At 39.8% G+C, this 19,133-nt stretch overlaps 1 protein-coding gene across 2 annotated transcripts in view; it reads left to right on the forward strand.

Moving 5' to 3' along the window:
* SLC41A2 (solute carrier family 41 member 2) overlaps positions 1-19,133 on the forward strand; it is a 184,229-nt gene that overhangs the window by 149,708 nt on the left and 15,388 nt on the right. For both annotated transcript variants that reach the window (XM_068276912.1, XM_068276913.1), the window contains exon 10: positions 3,991-4,139. In XM_068276912.1, coding sequence (XP_068133013.1) covers positions 3,991-4,139 — 149 coding nt within the window. The remainder of the gene's footprint in view (positions 1-3,990; positions 4,140-19,133) is intronic.

The raw sequence follows: 19,133 nt of genomic DNA on the forward strand, positions 1-19,133 counted from the left end.
CCCAAACAGCTGATTTAGCTGCCTCCTACAGCATAATGGTATTGTCTAAATCGGCGTCAGTAAATTTCTTCTGACGTGGCTCCCTTGCTTCAAATAGGTAATGCCAGTGTACTAATTACATTTGTTCAGCCACTAAACGTGTTTAAAGTATTATTCCACTTGTACATAACTTATATGTAATGAAGTAAAAAGGACTATTTTCGCAATACTGCCCCTTTAATAGGACACTCTGTCGGAGGTCTCTGATCACTGTTGAAATTTTTTTTCTTGTTTTTTTTTAACTAACAAAAGGGAGGCTGTTCCCTCCCTTCTTCTTCGCTCTCTCCCTCCCTCCCCCCGTGCCGTCCTAATCGCCATATGATGGTGATCGGCACTCAGCCCCGCCTCTTATAGGCATCAGCCTATGAGAGGCCACACAGATCGAACCGCTATGAGGGTCAGCCCAGTGTCCCTCGTACAGTGCTGCAGGAGATAGTAGCGCTGTACAATTGTAAAAAAAAAGGGGGAATTATTTCCCGTCGGTTCTCAACAGTCTGCTAGCTGCGATCACGGCTAGCAGGCTAATCGCAGAGCTCCGTGAACTGGCAGGGAACAATCGCGTATGCACGCAGACTAGACAGCCAAATTAGACATTAGAGGTATCTACTTCGGGTAAAAAGTTATACCGACTTGCTGTAGACTCCCGCCCACCTCCCTTCCCCCATGGTATAGACCAAAAAAAAAGTCTAAAACACTACTACTGCACCATAATAAGTGCCTCAGCAGATATACAATATACAATTGACACCAAAAAGAAAGGATCATCTGTCTGAGGGGAAATAAATATACATGGGAACCAAATAAAGCTTCCATATACAAACTTTATTCAATACACCAAAGTAAAGAAAACAATAAAAACATTTAAAATATCAGCACAAAGACACTGGGGGGTTCTGGTACAAATTCCATATATTACAAAGATACCACACATGTAACTAAGATTAGTGAAGCACAGACAGAAGCAATGCAATTACAGACCACAGACATAAAATAGCCAATCTGGTCTGTGTATAAACACCCAATCTGAATTCTGTAAATATCGGACTCAGTACAAAATGCTAATTGTAAACACAGACTCACAATGCTGGATGGCAAATACAAAATGTAAATAACCTCCTGAGAAAATGATAAATGATCCTGCGCAACCGCATATGCCAAACAACACTGCAATAGTGAAGGTGCTTGAAAATAAAGAGATGGTGATTACCTGATATGTGCCGGAAGGGGGGGGAGACTTGAAAGATAAAGAACCAGCGCATCATTTATAAAGTGGATCTGTCTTCTTTGGCTATATAGTCTCTCTAAAGTGGACTTGAACTCTTGCCACTGGACAGAATAAAAAAAAAAAGAAAGAGAAATGCACCCTGTATGTATTTAGGGAGTTTAGTTTGTCTAAATCCCCCCATCTGTGACGAAGCGTAAGTTGTAATTTGATCCATTAGCTTTGTCACTAATTTTGGCTATGGCAGAGAGCTCATTTGTAAACATGTTAACAATATGTCTGCTTCCATGAAAGAAGGAAGTAGACAAATTGTAGATTTATTGTAGAAAAGAAATGTTTTTCTTCAAAGGTTATTATGCTGTTGCTTAACTTTTAGAGCTGAGATGAAGTTTTGCGTTCAGGTCCACTTTAAGGCTTCATTTTCATGAGGGGCTGAGCTGCTTGTTTGTAGGACAGCTCAGCCGCCTCCTGGCTGCCAGCCACAAGTGCTATAATTGCATGTGTTTGGTAACAAAGTATGTTTCATGTTTGACACACTTAGGCGCTTGGTAAAAAGAAAAAAAAGTCTTGTGTTGCGTGTATGAGGATGGCAGTTGCCACGCCCAGACTCCACGGTCCACTGCCCATGACCAGCGCTAGCAACCAGATGATAGGTGGGGGTGAATTGACTGCCTCAACTTCCTATAGAAAATAGGCCTTAAATATTGCTCCCTGTCCTGTCTCCTCACAGATCTCTTGTATTACATCTGTGAAGCATGTCCTTTAATATGGCTTCTGCCTCCAGAACCTTTAATCCTGATTAATATAACTAGCTTTTCTATGGCTTTGGGCTTTGCATTGGGTGCTGCTGTTCTACTAGTACTACATTATGCTAACCAAATTAAAACCTTCATTATTCCTGGACTAGAGGTTGCTCAGCCATTGTGTGAACATGCTGACATAGTCAAAGGCTCAGTTCACAGTAGGTATGCTTCGCTGCCCTACATTTTGATGAAATGGAGACCAGATTCAAAACAAACTGATCAAATGCTACCATGATTTTCTATGGCCCAGTTCGCACATCTCTATTTTACTGTGCGAGTTGCACCTCAGTTATTTCTGGGTGGACTGCATTGCCACTCATCCAATTAATGACGGCCTTCTAGAGGGCTCTGGAGCTGTACAGCATATGCATAGAATAGCCATGGGGTGGCAGTCTTGCATATTGTGAACTGAGCCGGAGGTTAACTTGACTTATTTTAAATGTTTGCTAAAATCAAAAATATGTTGAGAATCTCAGTATACTGTAATCTGTTTTCACACAATCTAAAAATAAAACACATTTATCCAGAAGTTTAAGTGTTCATTTCAAATGGATTGAGGGCTCTCTCACCCTTGTGTGTCTTGGAATTTGTTATTCAATGTGTAGCTTGCACTCTGTTATACATGTTATTTATCATGTTACGTTTGTCACTTTAATTACCAATTCTGTATTTTGTACCAGTGTCCATATTTGATGTATACCTTTATCTGTATTATTATTCTGTACCCCATGTTTGGTTTTCTTACTTTGTACAGTGTCACGGAATATGTTGGCGATTTATAAATGAGTATAATCATTTTGTTAAAGGAAAAAATGAGTCAAATGTAAGAGCTGTTTTGTTATCTGTAACAACCAGGTAGATTTTAATTTGTCACTTGCAGGTTTTTCTTTCTGGTAACAAGAATAGACCATTTGTGAGAATTATTTTCTTGAGGTCTATTCTCTAAGCTTGTTTTGTCTGAAGTGGCCACACATGATACAGTAAAAAAAACTTCTTGTACAAAAAAATAAAAATAACTAAAGTGTTGTTTTTTTCCATTTTATTTGAGAGATAAATCAGTTTCCACATTATTATTGATTTAAAGTGCACCTGAGGTGATATGATGAGAGACACATCTATGTACAGTGCCAAGCATCCACATCACTAGGCTGTGGTTTTATTCTTCTTTTTCTTCCTGGACAAGTTAAACTGATAAGCAAATTACAGTTTCTCTCTAGCTGGAACCTATTCTGACTCTAGCATAACTGTTACTGATGAGGAATTACAGCCATAAAACTCTTTACTGCAGAGAACAGCTTAGGAGTGCTTATATTTTAGCACTGGGATGGGACACTGGAAGACCAGTTCGGCTGAGACAATAAAACCTCTAACCTACTTGTACAGGTTTTAAACAGAAAATTCTTTAAAAAAAAAAAAAAAAAAAAAACTATAGGTACAATTGTTTCAGGTTTTTTCTTTTTTTCTTTTTTTCTGATGGTGTCAGTTTTGTGATTGACCCAAATAATTTTTAGTTTGTTTTTTTTCAATGGGGAAAAATGTAACACTTGTGTGATACATTGGTCACAGGTTTTCAGCTGTTACAATTTTACATTAGTTTTGTTCTGAGTGATTGCATTATGTGTGGCTACCTTTACTGTGCCTAGCAACAGAGTGAATGATCTTGAGTGCAGCAGCGGATAATTGAATATAAATGGAAAGATACGCGTTCTGTCAGTGGTCGAGATGCCTGGAAGATCTATTTGTATGACTGTTAAAACTGCCAAAGGTTGCCAATAATTACTCTGAACGTACCAAAGCATGCTGTTTTATCACTGCAAAATGAATGATAAATGTGAATGCCAGAAATAAATGATTAAGAAGGATTTCATTACGTTAATGTCTCGGTGACCCCCAGACCCCTAAAACACAATCTTTTCTTTATCACAGGACCGAATAGGAAATCGGCTCAGGTTCTCCTCTCCCTCGTCATCCCCGGACACTTAATATTTTTATATACCATCTATTTAATGAAGAGCGGTCACACGTCCCTGACTCCTATCTTTATCGTGGTTTATTTATTGGCAGCTCTATTACAGGTAAGAAGCCTCGCTGGGATATTTTGACAGCATTGTGCTTTGTACTGTATCATTTCCATTTGTTCACACTACCAGATTTTATGTATTCAGTGGCATTGTAACAGCATATCTGCTTCTCATTAGACAGCTTAGAGTACAATACAAACATGTTCATTTGCTTAATGAATTGTATCCAGTGACATCTGTTTTTGCCTATATTGCTGAGCTGGTATGTGTCTGAGGAGCTCTTGTGTAGTGGAAATAGGATTAGAAATGAATAGCTACTGTACAGCCAAGTAGTAGTAATTGTAAGCTAGTGTAAACACCTTCTTAAATAACTGGATAAGTCTCTTTATCTATGTGCCAACATTTTTTTTTTATTTTATTGAATTTTATACATACAGGGGTTGGACAAAATAATGGAAACACCTTGAAAATCAACAAAATATATTTTAATATGGTGTAGGTCCACCTTTTGCGGCAATTACAGCCTCAATTCTCCGAGGAATTGATTCATACAAATTGTGAATTGTTTCCAAAGGAATTTTAGCCCATTCTTCAGTTAAAACACCCTCCAGTTCTTTTAGAGACGACGGTGGCGGAAATAGACTTCTTACTTGAATCTCTAATAAGGACCATAAATGCTCAATAATGTTGAGGTTTGGGGAGTGTGGTGGCCTGATGATATGCTCAACTTCATTAGAATGTTCCTCGTACCATTCTTTAACAATTCTAGCTGTATGGATTGGGGCATTATCTTGAAAGATGGCATTACCCTCCGGAAACAGTGCTTGAACCATAGGATGAACTTGGTCGCCCAAAATCCTAAATAGTCTCGGCAGTTAATTCTTCCATTAAGGGAAATCATTGGCCTGGCGGAATTCCAAGAAGTAGCACCCCAGATCATCACAGAACCCCCGCCATGTTTTACGGTTGGGAGAAGGCAGTCTAGATGAAATGCTTATTTCGGCTGTCTCCAAACGTACACTCGTCCAGAGGTTGGAAATAAGGAAAACGATGACTCGTCAGAGAAAATCATATTTTTTTCACTGCTTGAGGGACCAATTCTGGTGGTTTCTACATCACTCTAAACGCTTTGAAACATTTGTCTTTGAGAGCAGAGGTTTTCTAATTGCAGTTCTTCCGTGGAATCTAGATTTGTGCAGCTCTTGCCTAACAGTTTTTGCGGAAACTGGATTCTGTAGGTGTTCATTCAGCTCTGCAGTGATTTTAGGAGCCGTGGTCTTGCAAGATTTTCTAACAATTCGATTTAGAGTCGACGGCCTCTCTCAGACAACTTCGACTTTCGGCCACAACTGTGCTTTGAGGGCGTTTTTACTTCTCTTTCAAATGTAGTCATTACTTTTGAGACAGTACCTCTTGAAATGCCAAGCATTCGGGCAGTTTCTGTTGCAGTAGTACCTGCCATATGAGCACCAACAATTTGGCCCCTTTGAAAGTCTGACAGATCTGCCATTTTTATAAATTACAACCAACTTTGGTTTAAATATCTGTAAAAAAAAAAAACAATTATTTTAATTAAACATATCAAATAACAAAAATAATAAACAAAACAAAAAAATTAACATATATCAAGTTTTGATTGCTTAACCACTTTACCCCCAGCGGTGCGGATTTCTCCGTCCCTTTTTCCACCCTGTTAACACCAAGGACGGAGAAATCCGCACATCCCGCTCGCTCGTCCGTATGCCCCCGCCCGCTCGGAGATCAATAAACGGGAAAAAACGTTCCCGTTCGTTGATCTAAGCCCCCGCAATGATCAGCTGCTTCTATGAGAAACAGCACGATCATTGTTATTTTCCCAGCCTCATTGTGCTTCCTGCAAGCGTACTTCCGGACGCTTGCAGGTCGCATGAACAAAAAATCACTGTGGCCATCTTGTGGCCAAATAGTAAAACTACACCCTAAAGCATTTTTCATGTACACATACATTAGTTTTACACAATTAATTAACTCATTGCCTCCCACACTCCCCAAATTTTTATTTTTTTTTTTGTAATGAAAAAAAAAAATTACAATAAAAAAAACATAAATAGTTACCTTAGGGACTGAACTTTTTAAATATTTATGTCAAGAGGGTATAACACTGTTACTTTATAAACTATGGGCTTGTAATTAGGGATGGATGCAAAACTGAAAAAAAAGACACCTTTTTTTCCAAATAAAATATTGGCGCCAAACATTGTGATAGGGACATAATTTAAACGGTTTTATAACCGGGACAAATGGGCAAATACATTTCATGGGTTTTAATTACAGTAGCATGCATTATTTAAAAACTATAATGACCCGAAAACTGAAACATAATGATTTTTTTCCCACATTTATTCCTATTTTCCCATTAACACATTTAGAATAAAATAATTCTTGGCATAATGTCCTACATAAAGGAAGCCTAATTGGTGGCGAAAAAAAAAAAAGATCTAGTTCATTTCATTGCGATAAGTAATAATAAATTTATAGATGAATGAATGGAAGGAGCGCTGAAAGGTAAAAATTGCTCTGATGTTTCAGGGGTAAAACCCATCAGTTGTGAAGTGGTTAAACATGTTCAAAGATTATGATGCCAAAATGTTAGGCGTTTCCATTATTTTGTCCAACCCCTGTGTATGAACTTAGACAGCTCAATGGTGGCATTCAATGAAACATGTATCACATAAAGTTAAATAAACATAACTAATAATCTAAACAAAACAGTTGGTACAGCATATTTCATAACAGAACATAAAATAAACATACAACAACTAGTAACTCAAAACATATTGATTCTGACTAAAGGTATATACACCTCCTTAACTTCTAGTACTCCATTGTTATGGAGCAACTTTCAACTGTTTGTTAACCTTGCCAATATTCGTACTGTTATTAATAGGGATGATTACTACATAATGGTCTAACCTTCTGGGACTGGAGAGACCTATGTTATAACAGTATTTATCTTATTTGGCTACATGGACTGTTATATATATATATATATATATATATATAATATATATATATAATTTGTTCTGATGCATGACCATGTCATGGTCTTTCCAACCTGAGCATATAACCTAGGTGTGCCCGTGTGGCAAACAAGTAGGTAATTTCTAATCTGTGAATACCGGGATAACAGTCCAAACCAATATGGAAAATAGCTAACTGTGAGGTTGGGACTGTATCTCTCCCTGTTATTGCAGATATTTCCTACACACCTCCTTCCAGAGCTTTCTGATGGAAGGGCAATCTCATAGGACAACCTTCTGTCTCAACTAAAATTTCTCCAACAGAGCCATGTATGGTCTTTAGAGTATCTGGATAATTTGTTGGTTGTGATTTTTAACAAGGCAACCAAAGTCCCCCCAATTTCTTTGGAACAATAAGATGTTTGTGCACTGAGCCATGTTTTTGTTTTTTTTACCCCTACCCCCAATAGGTATGCTAAAATAATCTTGGTAAGGTCTGAGAAGAATTTGTTACATACTGTAATATTGACTGTCCGGGATATATGTTATTTTAGGTAGAGGGAACATTTTTAAAGGCTGCCAGCCTTCCCACCCAGGAGAGTGGCTGATTTGAAAATTCCTGAAGTTTAACACTTAAAGATATGAGCAGGGGAGACAAATTGAGATTAAATAGCATAGCCTTATGCTGGATACACACCATGAGTTTCCGCGTCAATACACATCGATTCGATTATTTCCGAGCATTTCCGAACGAATTTCGATGATTTTTAGGTCGATTGCCATGTAAAGTATGGCAAATCGACCTAATGATCCATCGAAGCTTGAATCGGAAATGTTGGAAATAATCCAATCGACGCGTATCGATGGGCGCATCGAATGCGAAAACGCATGGTGTGTATCCAGCATAAGGTGCCCAAACATCTAGCAATGTATTGGCAGATTTGACCAAGAGACAAATCTCTCTCTTATCGAATCTGATGAGAGAGATCTGTCAGCTGCCCGATCAATTTCAGCTTAAATCTCTCAGGAATCTGCCTTGTGCGCCGCATCCGCTGCTGGCCCCTAAAGTCAGTGTCCATGTAAAGTGTGTACATTACTTCTCCCTGGCCTCCGCTTGTCCCCCTGCTGGCTTTCGGGATTTCTCCTCTCCAAATACGCAAGCCCCCACGTGGTTTCCTAGTAGGGGCGCACATGTGATGTCACACAGGCGCCCTTACTAGGAAACCATGTGGGGTGTGCGTGTATGGAGAGGAGAATGCGCCCCAAGCAGCCAAGGGACAAGTGGAGGCCACAGACAGGTAATGTATACACTGTACACGGGCACTGGGGGGGCATTGACATTAGGGGAGACAGCGTTGGGAGTTTCTTCGCATTCGTCGATTGTTGGGAAATTGCACGCAGTTACTGCTGCGCGCCCCATCGAGCAACATCTTGCAGCATGCGCGATAGAGAATGCAACCAATTTTCATCCTGAAATTGGTTGCATTGCTGGTCGGGCATGTACTTGGCGGCACCGATTTTCATCAAATTTGATTATAATAATCGAATTGGATGGTCGATCGGCCACCAAGTCTCTTGCTGTATGGCCACCTTTAGTGCTGGCTAATTTAATACCTAAATATTGAATGGATTTCCTTGATCGTGGAAAGGCACTCTGTCATTGGATGAGGCAGCCAACAGTAGGTGATATGTTGCAGCCCAGAATGTAGGATTTTGATTGTTTTATTTTATAATAGGAGACTTCTGAGAAATGATTTAGGTCTTGCAGGTGTGGGAGATTGTGGGTCAATAATGGCTAAGATTGTATTGTCAGCAAATATCCCTTTTTCTGTTTATTTGGACTTGGCATGTGATGCCTTTAATTGCCAGATTTTTCCAAATTGTTTGAGCCATATTTTCCATTATGAGAGGGGAGGACACCCTGCTGAGTACCATTTGTAATGTTAAAAATCTTGGATTGCAAGTCAGACAATACACTGCCTTTGCACATAAATTTTACCACCATAAACTGTAGATTGTGAAATAATTTCTTGAATTCATGGAACATCTACTGTAAGTAATCCTCTTTGGATTGAAATACCATCTCATTAAAACTTCATAATTCCATCCTTACTTTTCAATGGCAGACTCATGAGTATTTTTGATTGCTGGCATCATTTCCTGTTCTATACTTATTTTTCCCAACATCTGGATACTAAAGGCTGCTGGAGTCCTTCAGTTTTTATAAAGCTTGAGCCAGAACTTTTCAAAGCTGAAAGCTTTGAAAAAAGGGATGGCAGTGACATGGCTTGATTGTACTGGTATCTCTCATGTGATCGCCAACACTTTTTCATTCTTCTTAATAACTGGTTTTATTTCTCTTGGTTTAGTCATCCTCCAATAGGAACAATCCATCCAAAAAGCTGTTATTAAAAATTGGAAATAATGAAAAAGGGCCCATTTCCACTAGGAGCCACGGCCATTTACGGATGCAACCTCCCTTCTGCTGCGGAGCTGCAGCCTGAATTGCTATGCCATACATGCCTATAGTTATTTGGCTGTGTGCTGCAGAAATGTGTAATATGCTGTCCAGAATCGCACCACAGTCCATTCTGGACAGCTTGCTGCAGATTCAACATCACTGGAAATAGGCCCACACTGGTAGGTAATTTGTTTGAGTTTAATACAAAAATACATAAATTCACAAAGACACGTGCCAAATTAAAAAAGGCAAACAAATGGCACCCATTGTCCCAAATATTAAACACAATTAGAATGTCATTTTACAAAGTATCTAGACTTAGCATTGTAAAATGACATTCTAACAGCATTTACTATTTGAGAGAATTTCTCCAAGGAATGCAAAGAAGGTGGTGTTATGTGCATACAGACCTCTCTAGTAGGAGAGATTATCCTTGCTCCTCTACCTTATGATTTTCAGACTAGGGAGATTTATATAACATATGGCATAGATGAGTTTGTAATATATGCAAAATAGGTGATTTTTGTTTGCCATTTTTAATGTATTTGCAATAATACACCATGCTGTATCTAAGAAACAGAAAAGCTGGCAAATCTTAGGGAAAAGAAAATGCCTTTTTTTTGGTTAAATGTTTTATTAAATTCCAGAAAAACAAACAAATATGCAGCCAAAATATGAATGGGCATGCTACAGGATCTAGCTTACTGAAAAGGATCATTTAGGTAAAATTCTTACTGTTCTGTTACTTCAGAGTTTTGGCAAACTGAAGTACAGCATGTTCAGAGAAAAAAAAAAAAAAGCAGTATTGTAATTTGTGTTCTCTGAAAGGCCAAATTCTATGATTTTTTTTTTTGGGTCCCAGCAATGTACCTAACAAACAAAACCCACAGAATCATAATAGCTGAAAGAGTTAATGGAGATAAAGGTGCCCCTATATCAGGTGGTTCGGGCCATGTGTGTGGGGGGTGTGGGGAGGGGGCAGCATAGTCACTAGGTTGATTTTTTTTATATATATCTGTCTGCATTGTAGAGAGATCTATGGTTGATCTACCTATACATCGACTGATGTATGGGCACCTTAAAAGTTCACTCTTCTCTCTAGCCATGTTTGCACTGCTGACAGGAAGCTGCCCACTGTCAAGAGATTTTTTTTCCTTTACGGATGAAGGGCAGTATAAAAAGTATTTTACTACATAAACGGATCAAGAAACTCCTGGAATGCTGCAGCAGCCCTAAACAACTTAAATGCTTTGTTCTCATACAACTCCCTCTGACCACACAGGATATGAGGTACAAATGCAAAGGCGGCTACCAGCTGTGATCTGGTATGGGGGATTATCTGAAGCAGCTAATAAAAAAAAAGTGTGACAAAAATTTGCACCCACCGTATCCGTTATTATTAGCCACAGTTTGCATAGTGGGGACCCATTTTTGTTGTGGGGGGTTTTAAGGTTAGCTTCCACCGGCTGGGGATTATTAGTTGGGGGGAGAGAGGAGGGTTAATAATTGCCGACCTGGGGGAGGGGGGGGTGTCATTAGTAGCCTGCCAAAAGGGGTTATTTGCCCACCAGGGAAGGATTTTGTGTGAGAGTAGGTAGAGGTCAGGTCATAGTGAAATATCGGCAAATATTACCGATATTTCACTATACCAATTACCGGTAAGTAGTAGATATTTTGCTACCGCTATTATGTGCCCTTTACCTTTTTTTTTTTTTTTCCAGTTTACGCTGCACCCAAATTAGTGTGCAGCGGTTTCTTATGTACAGATATAGATTATCAGTTTTACAGAGAGTACATTTCTACAGGACTAAGGCAGGTAATATAACTATATGGGCATTAAGAAATTGGAAGTCAGGTTTTATAAAGTATGTTATGCCAGACTGCAGTTCCACTTTAAATCCTCCAGTGATCAGCTTTAAATGAAAATGAATAACAGCAATAATCCAGCATGAAGAGACATTTTACACAGACACACTAAATACAGTACTGCTTATATTGGCCTTTAGAGACTTGTATTCTTTATTATTCATAAGGAACACCTGGGTCTTGAGTCCTTTACCTTGTTTATCATTCAATATTTTATTTCTCTTTTCAGGGAAAGCAAGCAGACAGTGTATAAATGTGACAGTTCTTGTTTAGCTGTCTACTCAATATGCATCCGCCACAGCTCCCTGACTTATCTAGCACAAGAAAGGCGGCTGCTTCTTTATACTATTCCGTTTATTATGGCTTGCAGATACATAGAGAGAGCACTCTTTATAATGACTATAACCTAAGTAACAAGAGAGCCCAGGAGACAAGTAAATAACGGAATAGTTGGTGCCAGTGCTACAGACAACACATTATACATTCTGCTCTTTTTTAGTTTTATCCAGTTTTTAGTAGATAGAAAATGAGTTGTAGGTCTTTACTGTAACTTGGTAGGCCAGATATGATCACTCTAAACTGTGAGAAAATGCTGGGTGAAATGGAAGCTATTACTTGAAAATCTACTCAATCAGAAATAATTCCACAACAGTTCAGCCTGACCTATAAGCAGCATATACCTTATAAAATACACCTATATCTGCAGTCTACACATTACAAAGGAGACTTAGCAGTATTCACCTTCTAAAGCAAATGAATCAGAGGCATATAAAGAAGAACCATCAGCAGTATACAAATTATACAGCAGACCTTTAGGCTGTATATACCTTGTAAAGCAGAACTATAAGCAGTATACCATTTCTTAAAGGGAAGGTCCAGGAAGATTTAAAAAAAAAAAAAAAAAAAGCAAAAATCTACTTACATGTGTCTTTCTCCAGCCCCTCCGCCGGTGGCCCATGGTCCTCTCCAGTACAAAATGTCTTCTGTGCTTCAGTGTGCGGCTCACAGCGTCGCACTGACATCATCCGGACTGTACTGTGCAAGTGCCGTAGTTCTGTACCTACGCAGTACAGTCCGGATGACGTCCGTGCGACTCTGAGCCGCACGCAGAAGCGCAAGTAGATGCCGTCCTGGAAGGTCAGCATCTGCACCAGGAGGGAAGCTGCAGAGAAGGCACAGGACAGCTGCCAGGAAGCCCCATGTAAGTAGATTTTTCTTCCTGGACCTTCAATTTAAAGTAGACCTATCAGCGGTATATACCTTATAAAGGTGACCAATCAGTGGTATACATTTACGGCAGACCTATCAGTGGCATACACAATACAGAAAATAACATTTCTATAGCGCTTTTCTCCCATGTGACTCAAAGCATTTTAGCTTTCTCAGTAATTGGTAGTAGGATGAAGAAGAATATTTCTGCAAATGCCAGACTGAATAGGTGGGCAGACCTGTCAGCAGTATACACATTACAGCAGATCTATCAGCAGTATATAAAGATAACTAATAACTGGTTTACACATTACACCAGACCTGTCAATGTTAGAGAAGTGTGTGATTGTTTGATCAGTTTCTAAGCTCCAGATTTGCTGGTCATGTCACTTGTCACTTCTATTTCCTGTGTAGATTAAACTAGAAAGTAATCACTGTTATACACAATACAGCAGACCAATCAGCGGTATACACATTACAGCAGATTTATCAGCAGTATACACATTACGGCTGACCTATCAGCAGTAAATACCTTATAAAGGTGACCAATTAGCGGTATACAAATTACACCAGACCAATCATTGGTATACACATTACGGCAGACCAATCGGCAGCATATACCTTGTAAAGGTGACCATTCAGCAGTATACACAATACAGCAGACCCATCAGTGGTATATACCTTATAAAGCAGACCTATCACTGGTAAACACCTTTATAAAACAGACCTTTCAGTGATATACACCTTTAAAAAAAAAAAAAACACTTAACAAGAATTGTTCCATTCCTTGGTTGCATTAAAGAGAAGGTCCAAGCAAAATAAAAAAATGACTTTCACTTACCTGGGGCTTCTACCAGCCCCATGCAGCCATCCTGTGCCCTCGTAGTCACTCACTGTTGCCCCAGTCCCCCGCTGGCAGCTTTCTGACCTCGGAGGTCAGGGCCGAATTGCGTACATTTTTACGCATTCCAGCTAGTGCAGGAACATTAACACATACATTTTTACGCGTTACTGGTTCAATGCGTAAAAATTTACGCATTGAACCAGTAATGCGTAAAATGTATGTGTTAATGTTTCTGCATTAGCGTGAATGCGTAAAAATGTATGCAATGCGGCCCGCCGACCTCCGAGGTCGGCAAGCTGCCAGCGGGGGACTGGAGCAGCAGTGACTACGAGGGCACAGGATGGCTGCATGGGGCTGGTAGAAGCCCCAGGTAAGTGAAACTCCTTTTTTTTATTTTGCTTGGACCTTCTCTTTATTTATTATTTATTTATTTATTTATTTCCATTTCATTGACCACCCTAACAAACACTGGTGTGCAGTGCCAGATCTTAAATGCTTCACCACAACATCCTTGTTATAACCCTCATGCTACATGGAGGTGGTAAAATTGATCAGTGATTGGCCAATCATAAATGAAAATGTGTACACACATTCAATTTTGATTGGCCAGTTGTAACACTTCCACGTACTATGAACACTTATCTACACATCTTGTTCAAAGTATACAAATTCTGTTGGCTCTCATACTTCATGGAGGTGGTAAAATTGGTCAGTGATTGGCCAATCAAAATTGGATGTGTGTATGCCCCTTTCATATTGGTGGGTTGAGCAGGCAGATAAAGGGGTATTGTGGAGTGAAGCAGAACATAGCTGACAGTGTCAGAGTGGTCAGTGTGGTGACTGTGGACATGATGAGGCATACACATTTGTACAATGGTTATGTGGCTCATGCAAACTGCAGAGAGAAAGGGGTGAAAGAAGGTCAGAATAGCACCTACTGCGAAGGGAATTGTAGGAATTCTGCCAAGATGGCAATTAATGCACTCAGCATGCAAGCAGTGAGAGCAGTCCTAACTGGTTAGGAGCCAAAGACTAGATATCTGGAAAATGTGCTTGATCATGTAAAGAGTACTTCTATCTGCTTAGAATTGCATTATGCAGCATTTCTCAACTTAGTTTTTCAGGTAATAATGTTTCCTGTACACCACTGGTGCCACAGCTGTGTATCATGCAAAGTTTTTTCCTTTGTGTGTTGCTCAGAGATGTAAATTGTTCTGCTCACCACAGCCAATGAGGTTTCATTAGATGTGGAGCCAGTTCAGTAGCAGGAGGCTAAAGGCCACACATGCTTAACCCTTCCTGTGCTCAGGAATAACACCAAGGGTCAGAGGATTAGACTGAGGATTCTGAGCATGGCATAGATTTGTCATAGATTTGTTTACACACAGGAAAAATGTTAGTTCTGTTCAGAAAATACCTACTATATAATCATGGTTGAAGCTATTTTCTCATTGCAGTATGAGCAGCTTTTCACAGCTCAGACAGATCTTGAACCTTGATACTGCAAATCACATTTACCAAAGAATGAGCATTACATTCCCAAGAAACAATTTCACATAATGATTCAAAGTATAAAAAATACTCTTCATGGCTCATTGTCCCTAGATGAGCATACTTATCTTAATGTAGCTTCATGTTTCTGCCCTTTAAACAGGTCCTTGGTTTTGCTATATATGCTTATTGAACCAGCCTTGGCTGAATCAGTCAATATTAAATTGCACACTGTACGTAGCTGTATCAATACAGAGCACTAGGTAGTTCACAAATGCTGTTTTAATCTCCTTCACATATCATCAGCTCTGAGGAGAGTGTTTGCAATTGATCATATTGATATACAATATTGTAACTGAAGGTTCTCATGTTCTGAAGGTAATATGAAACAGAGTTCTCAAGAACAGATACAAGCTATCATTCCTTTCCTTAGGGCTGGTGCACACCTAAAAACGCTAGGATAATCTCAAACACAGCGTTTTTAGAAGTGATATTTCTAAGGGATTCTAGGTATGTGTCTAGTGATTTTCTAGTTATGCCTAGCAATTTTTAGAGCATTTTGGTGTAGCAGTTTTTTTATTTGTTGTACAGTAGAGCTGGAAGGGTAAAGGTTTTGTAAAAAAAACAAACACTTGGAAAATAGCTCTGTTCTAGAGCTTTTTACAGTGATTTTCCACTTTCCTATAAATTGAGGCTGAAATGCCTCCGAAATGCTGCAGGCCCTGCACTTGTGGGGAAAAAAAAAATCGCATTACTCTGATGTGATCCATTACATTCAGATACATTAGCCAAGCAATTTTCAAAGCACTAGCGTTTTGAAAAGCGCTCAGAAGCACTCTGTGTGCACCAGCCCTGTTTTTGTGTTTTAGGTCTGCACATTTATTGGAGAGGTCCTCTGACCCGATATTCATTTTAGCTACTTTACTATCTCCATAAACACCACTGCATGCATATTTCGATAGATATATAAAACAAAAAAAATCTGTATAAATTTTGAAATAATTGCTTGCCCATAGAATATTACTACTGATAAGATAGAAACCCCATCACTGGAAAAAAAACAAAACAAATATAAACAGATTTATTTAGATGCCTAACTTACAGCATAAGGGCTGGAACCCACAAGAGCGGTTTTGTGAGCATTTCGGGAGCGATTCAAAACGCTAGCGTTTTGCCAAAACGCTCAGCTAATGTTAATGGATGAGGCAACTTCCACTGGAGCGATTGCGCTTCCTGAAATCGCAAGCGCAGGACATGCAGCATTTTGGGAGCGTTAGCGCTTCAATGTTAAGTATATCATCGATGGCGTAATCGCTCGTCAACACCTGCATGGAGCGATTTTGCTAGCGTTTTAAAGTTACTGCACACTATAACAAAATTAAATATAATTGAACGGACCAATCAGACTTTAAAACGCTAATCGCTACACAAATTGATACACTTTTTTTTAAAACAGTCCCTAAAATGCTCATGAAATCACTTACAAAATGCTCATACAAAACGCTAGCGATTGCGTTTTGCAGTGGGTTCCAGGCCTCAAAGGTGAGAAAAGTGAAGGTATAAGAGACATCTAGATGTTGAGCACTGCCTAATGATGGCAGGTATGCCCCCAAACATCCCGAGTTTCTTTAGTAAAGCAAACCTGAAATTAGGTTCTTAGTCCAGCCCAGCATTCCAACGCTGTCCCTGTTGAAATTATTGGACCTGCTAGGTCGAATAGCTTTCAGCACTCCTTGGGTGAGTCCAATAATTTCAACAGGGGACAACACAGATACAACAGCACGTACAGAGGACCGGAAGGTTCTGTGGTATCCAGAGCCTTCCTTCTACTTGAATAGGTATCTAACCTGAAGTGAGTTTCCTCACTTCATGTTCCCTTTAACTACTTTAGGATCACGATAGTGGAAATCTACACCCTGTTTTGATGGCTATCTGGCTGCCAGGGTGTAGATTTCAACTCGCCGCCGCTGTGCACTGCTGCCGTTTTCTTCGCTCCCACCGATCTCGCCGCTGAATCCCCGCCGTCTCCCACCGCAGCTCACTCCCTCTGCCCAATTTCATTGGCTCCTGGCCCTGTCTTTCAATATAAGCAACTCCCACTGCCTTACATGGAAAGACAGGGTCAGGAGCCAATGAAAGCGGTTCCTGACCGGCTCACAGTCATAGAGAAGGCAGAGTGGGTGGCCCAGGTTCCCGACGTGTGGCGGTGATGGCGGATATGTGCGGCGATTCGTTGGGATTCCGCTGTTTCTGTACCAGCAGTCTCTGGTCCTTAAGGGGGCAGAGACCGCTGGTACTTAAGTAGGTTTTCTGGCATAACGTCAAATATGTTTTTATCAGTCATTTAATATTTTTAATTAAATAATCTAAACCAGGCTAACAGTCAGGATTCTGTGGAACCCTAGGATTCCTAGAGGACCTGTAGAAGTTGTCTCTCCTGTGATGGAGGACTCTGAGGGGGGATATTGGGCAGCTCAGCTGGTGGGGTAAGAAAGTTGCAAATATAACTCTTCGGTTTCACGATGTCTACCTAATACAGTGCTGCCCATAATTATTCATACCCCTGGCAAATTTGGACTTAGTTACTTTTATTCAACTAGCAAGTAATTTTTTTTTTTGACGGGAAATGACATAGGTATCTTCCAAAAGATAAGACGATTTACAAAAGGAATTATTGTGGGGGGAAAAAAATGCTCAGCTTTTGTTGACATTTGAGCAAAAAGTGTCCAGTCCAAAATTATTCATACCCTTCACAAACTGTCACAGTCTGTGGGAAAATCTAAAGTTCTATTCCAAATAGTCCAAGCTGTTCAAAATCATCCGAATTTCCCTCATTAATTGAGAACAGCTGTTCTCAACTTAAAAGGTGAAAAACAGCAGCTTTGTGCAGTTGGTTTATGGACAGTCATGGCTAAGACAAAGGAGCTCTGTGAGGACCTGCGGCTGTGCATTGTGGCTGCTCACAAGTCAGGAAAGGGCTACAAGGCCATTTCTAAATGTTTTCAAGTTCCAGTGGCTATAGTGCAAAGTATTATTAAAAATACAAGATGTTCTGCTCTGTGGAAAATCTCAGAGGACATGGTCAGAAGCCAAAAGTGACACCTGTTCTGGCCAGGAGGATAGTGAAAGAGGTGAAAAAAGAATCTAAGGATCACCACCAAGGCCATCGTGGTGAATGTAGGCTCTGCTGGCTGCAATGTCTCAAGGCAGACAATCTAATGGACACTGCTGGGTTCAATGGATGCAGACCAAGGAGGACACCACTTCTCCAGATAAGCTAAATGAGCTTAAAAAAACAAATTATTGGTAAATAGAGGATGTAGTGGTGGACTTACCTCCTCAAAGTAGACACACTACTGTAGTAAAGACGTCAATATATTTTATTTATGAACTCCAAATATGCAACGCGTTTCGCAGGTTTGATCCCGCTTTATCAGGCAATAACAACGGAGCAATAGCATATGTGATCAGTAGAAGAGCCAGGCACCTCTACTGACCACATATGCTATTGCTCCGTTGTTATTGCCTCATGAAGCGGGATCAAACCTGCGAAACGCGTTGCATATTTGGAGTTCATAAATAAAATATATTGACTGTCTTTACTACAGTCGTTGTGTGCCTACTTGGAGGAGGTAAGTCCACCACTACCTCCTCTATGTACCAAGAATTTGGTTTTTTAAAGCTCATTTAGCTTCCTTTTATCCTTTTGACGCCTCTGTTCTCCTGCATAATATTGAGTCCACCCTGGGTGGAGGGTTGAACCCCCTTTTTCTTATCTACAGAGAGCGACTTCTTAGGAAAATCTCCCCACCTGCTTTTACAGTGGTTGCCTAATGTTAACCCTGGTTTGTGAGTATTAATATTTACTCTATCTAGTAACCATTTACCAATACATATTACACTATTGGAGCTCTTGGTGTTCCTTCATTTTATCACGTTGCTAACTTCTCCAGATAAGGCACACAAAAGCTCGCTTGGCCTTTGCGCAAATGCTCATCTGGACAAAGAAGACAACTTCAGGTGTTCTGTGTTATGGTCAGATGAAACAAAAATTGAATTGTTTGGTCACAATGATGTTTCCTTCATTTGGCGTAAAAAAAGAAGGCTACAATCCAAAAAACATCATTCCCACTGTCAAACATGGTGGTGAGAACCTAATGCTTTGGGTGTGTTTTTCA

This window comes from Hyperolius riggenbachi, chromosome 3 (genome assembly GCF_040937935.1).
Source record: "Hyperolius riggenbachi isolate aHypRig1 chromosome 3, aHypRig1.pri, whole genome shotgun sequence".
NCBI classification, from domain to species: domain Eukaryota; kingdom Metazoa; phylum Chordata; class Amphibia; order Anura; family Hyperoliidae; genus Hyperolius; species Hyperolius riggenbachi.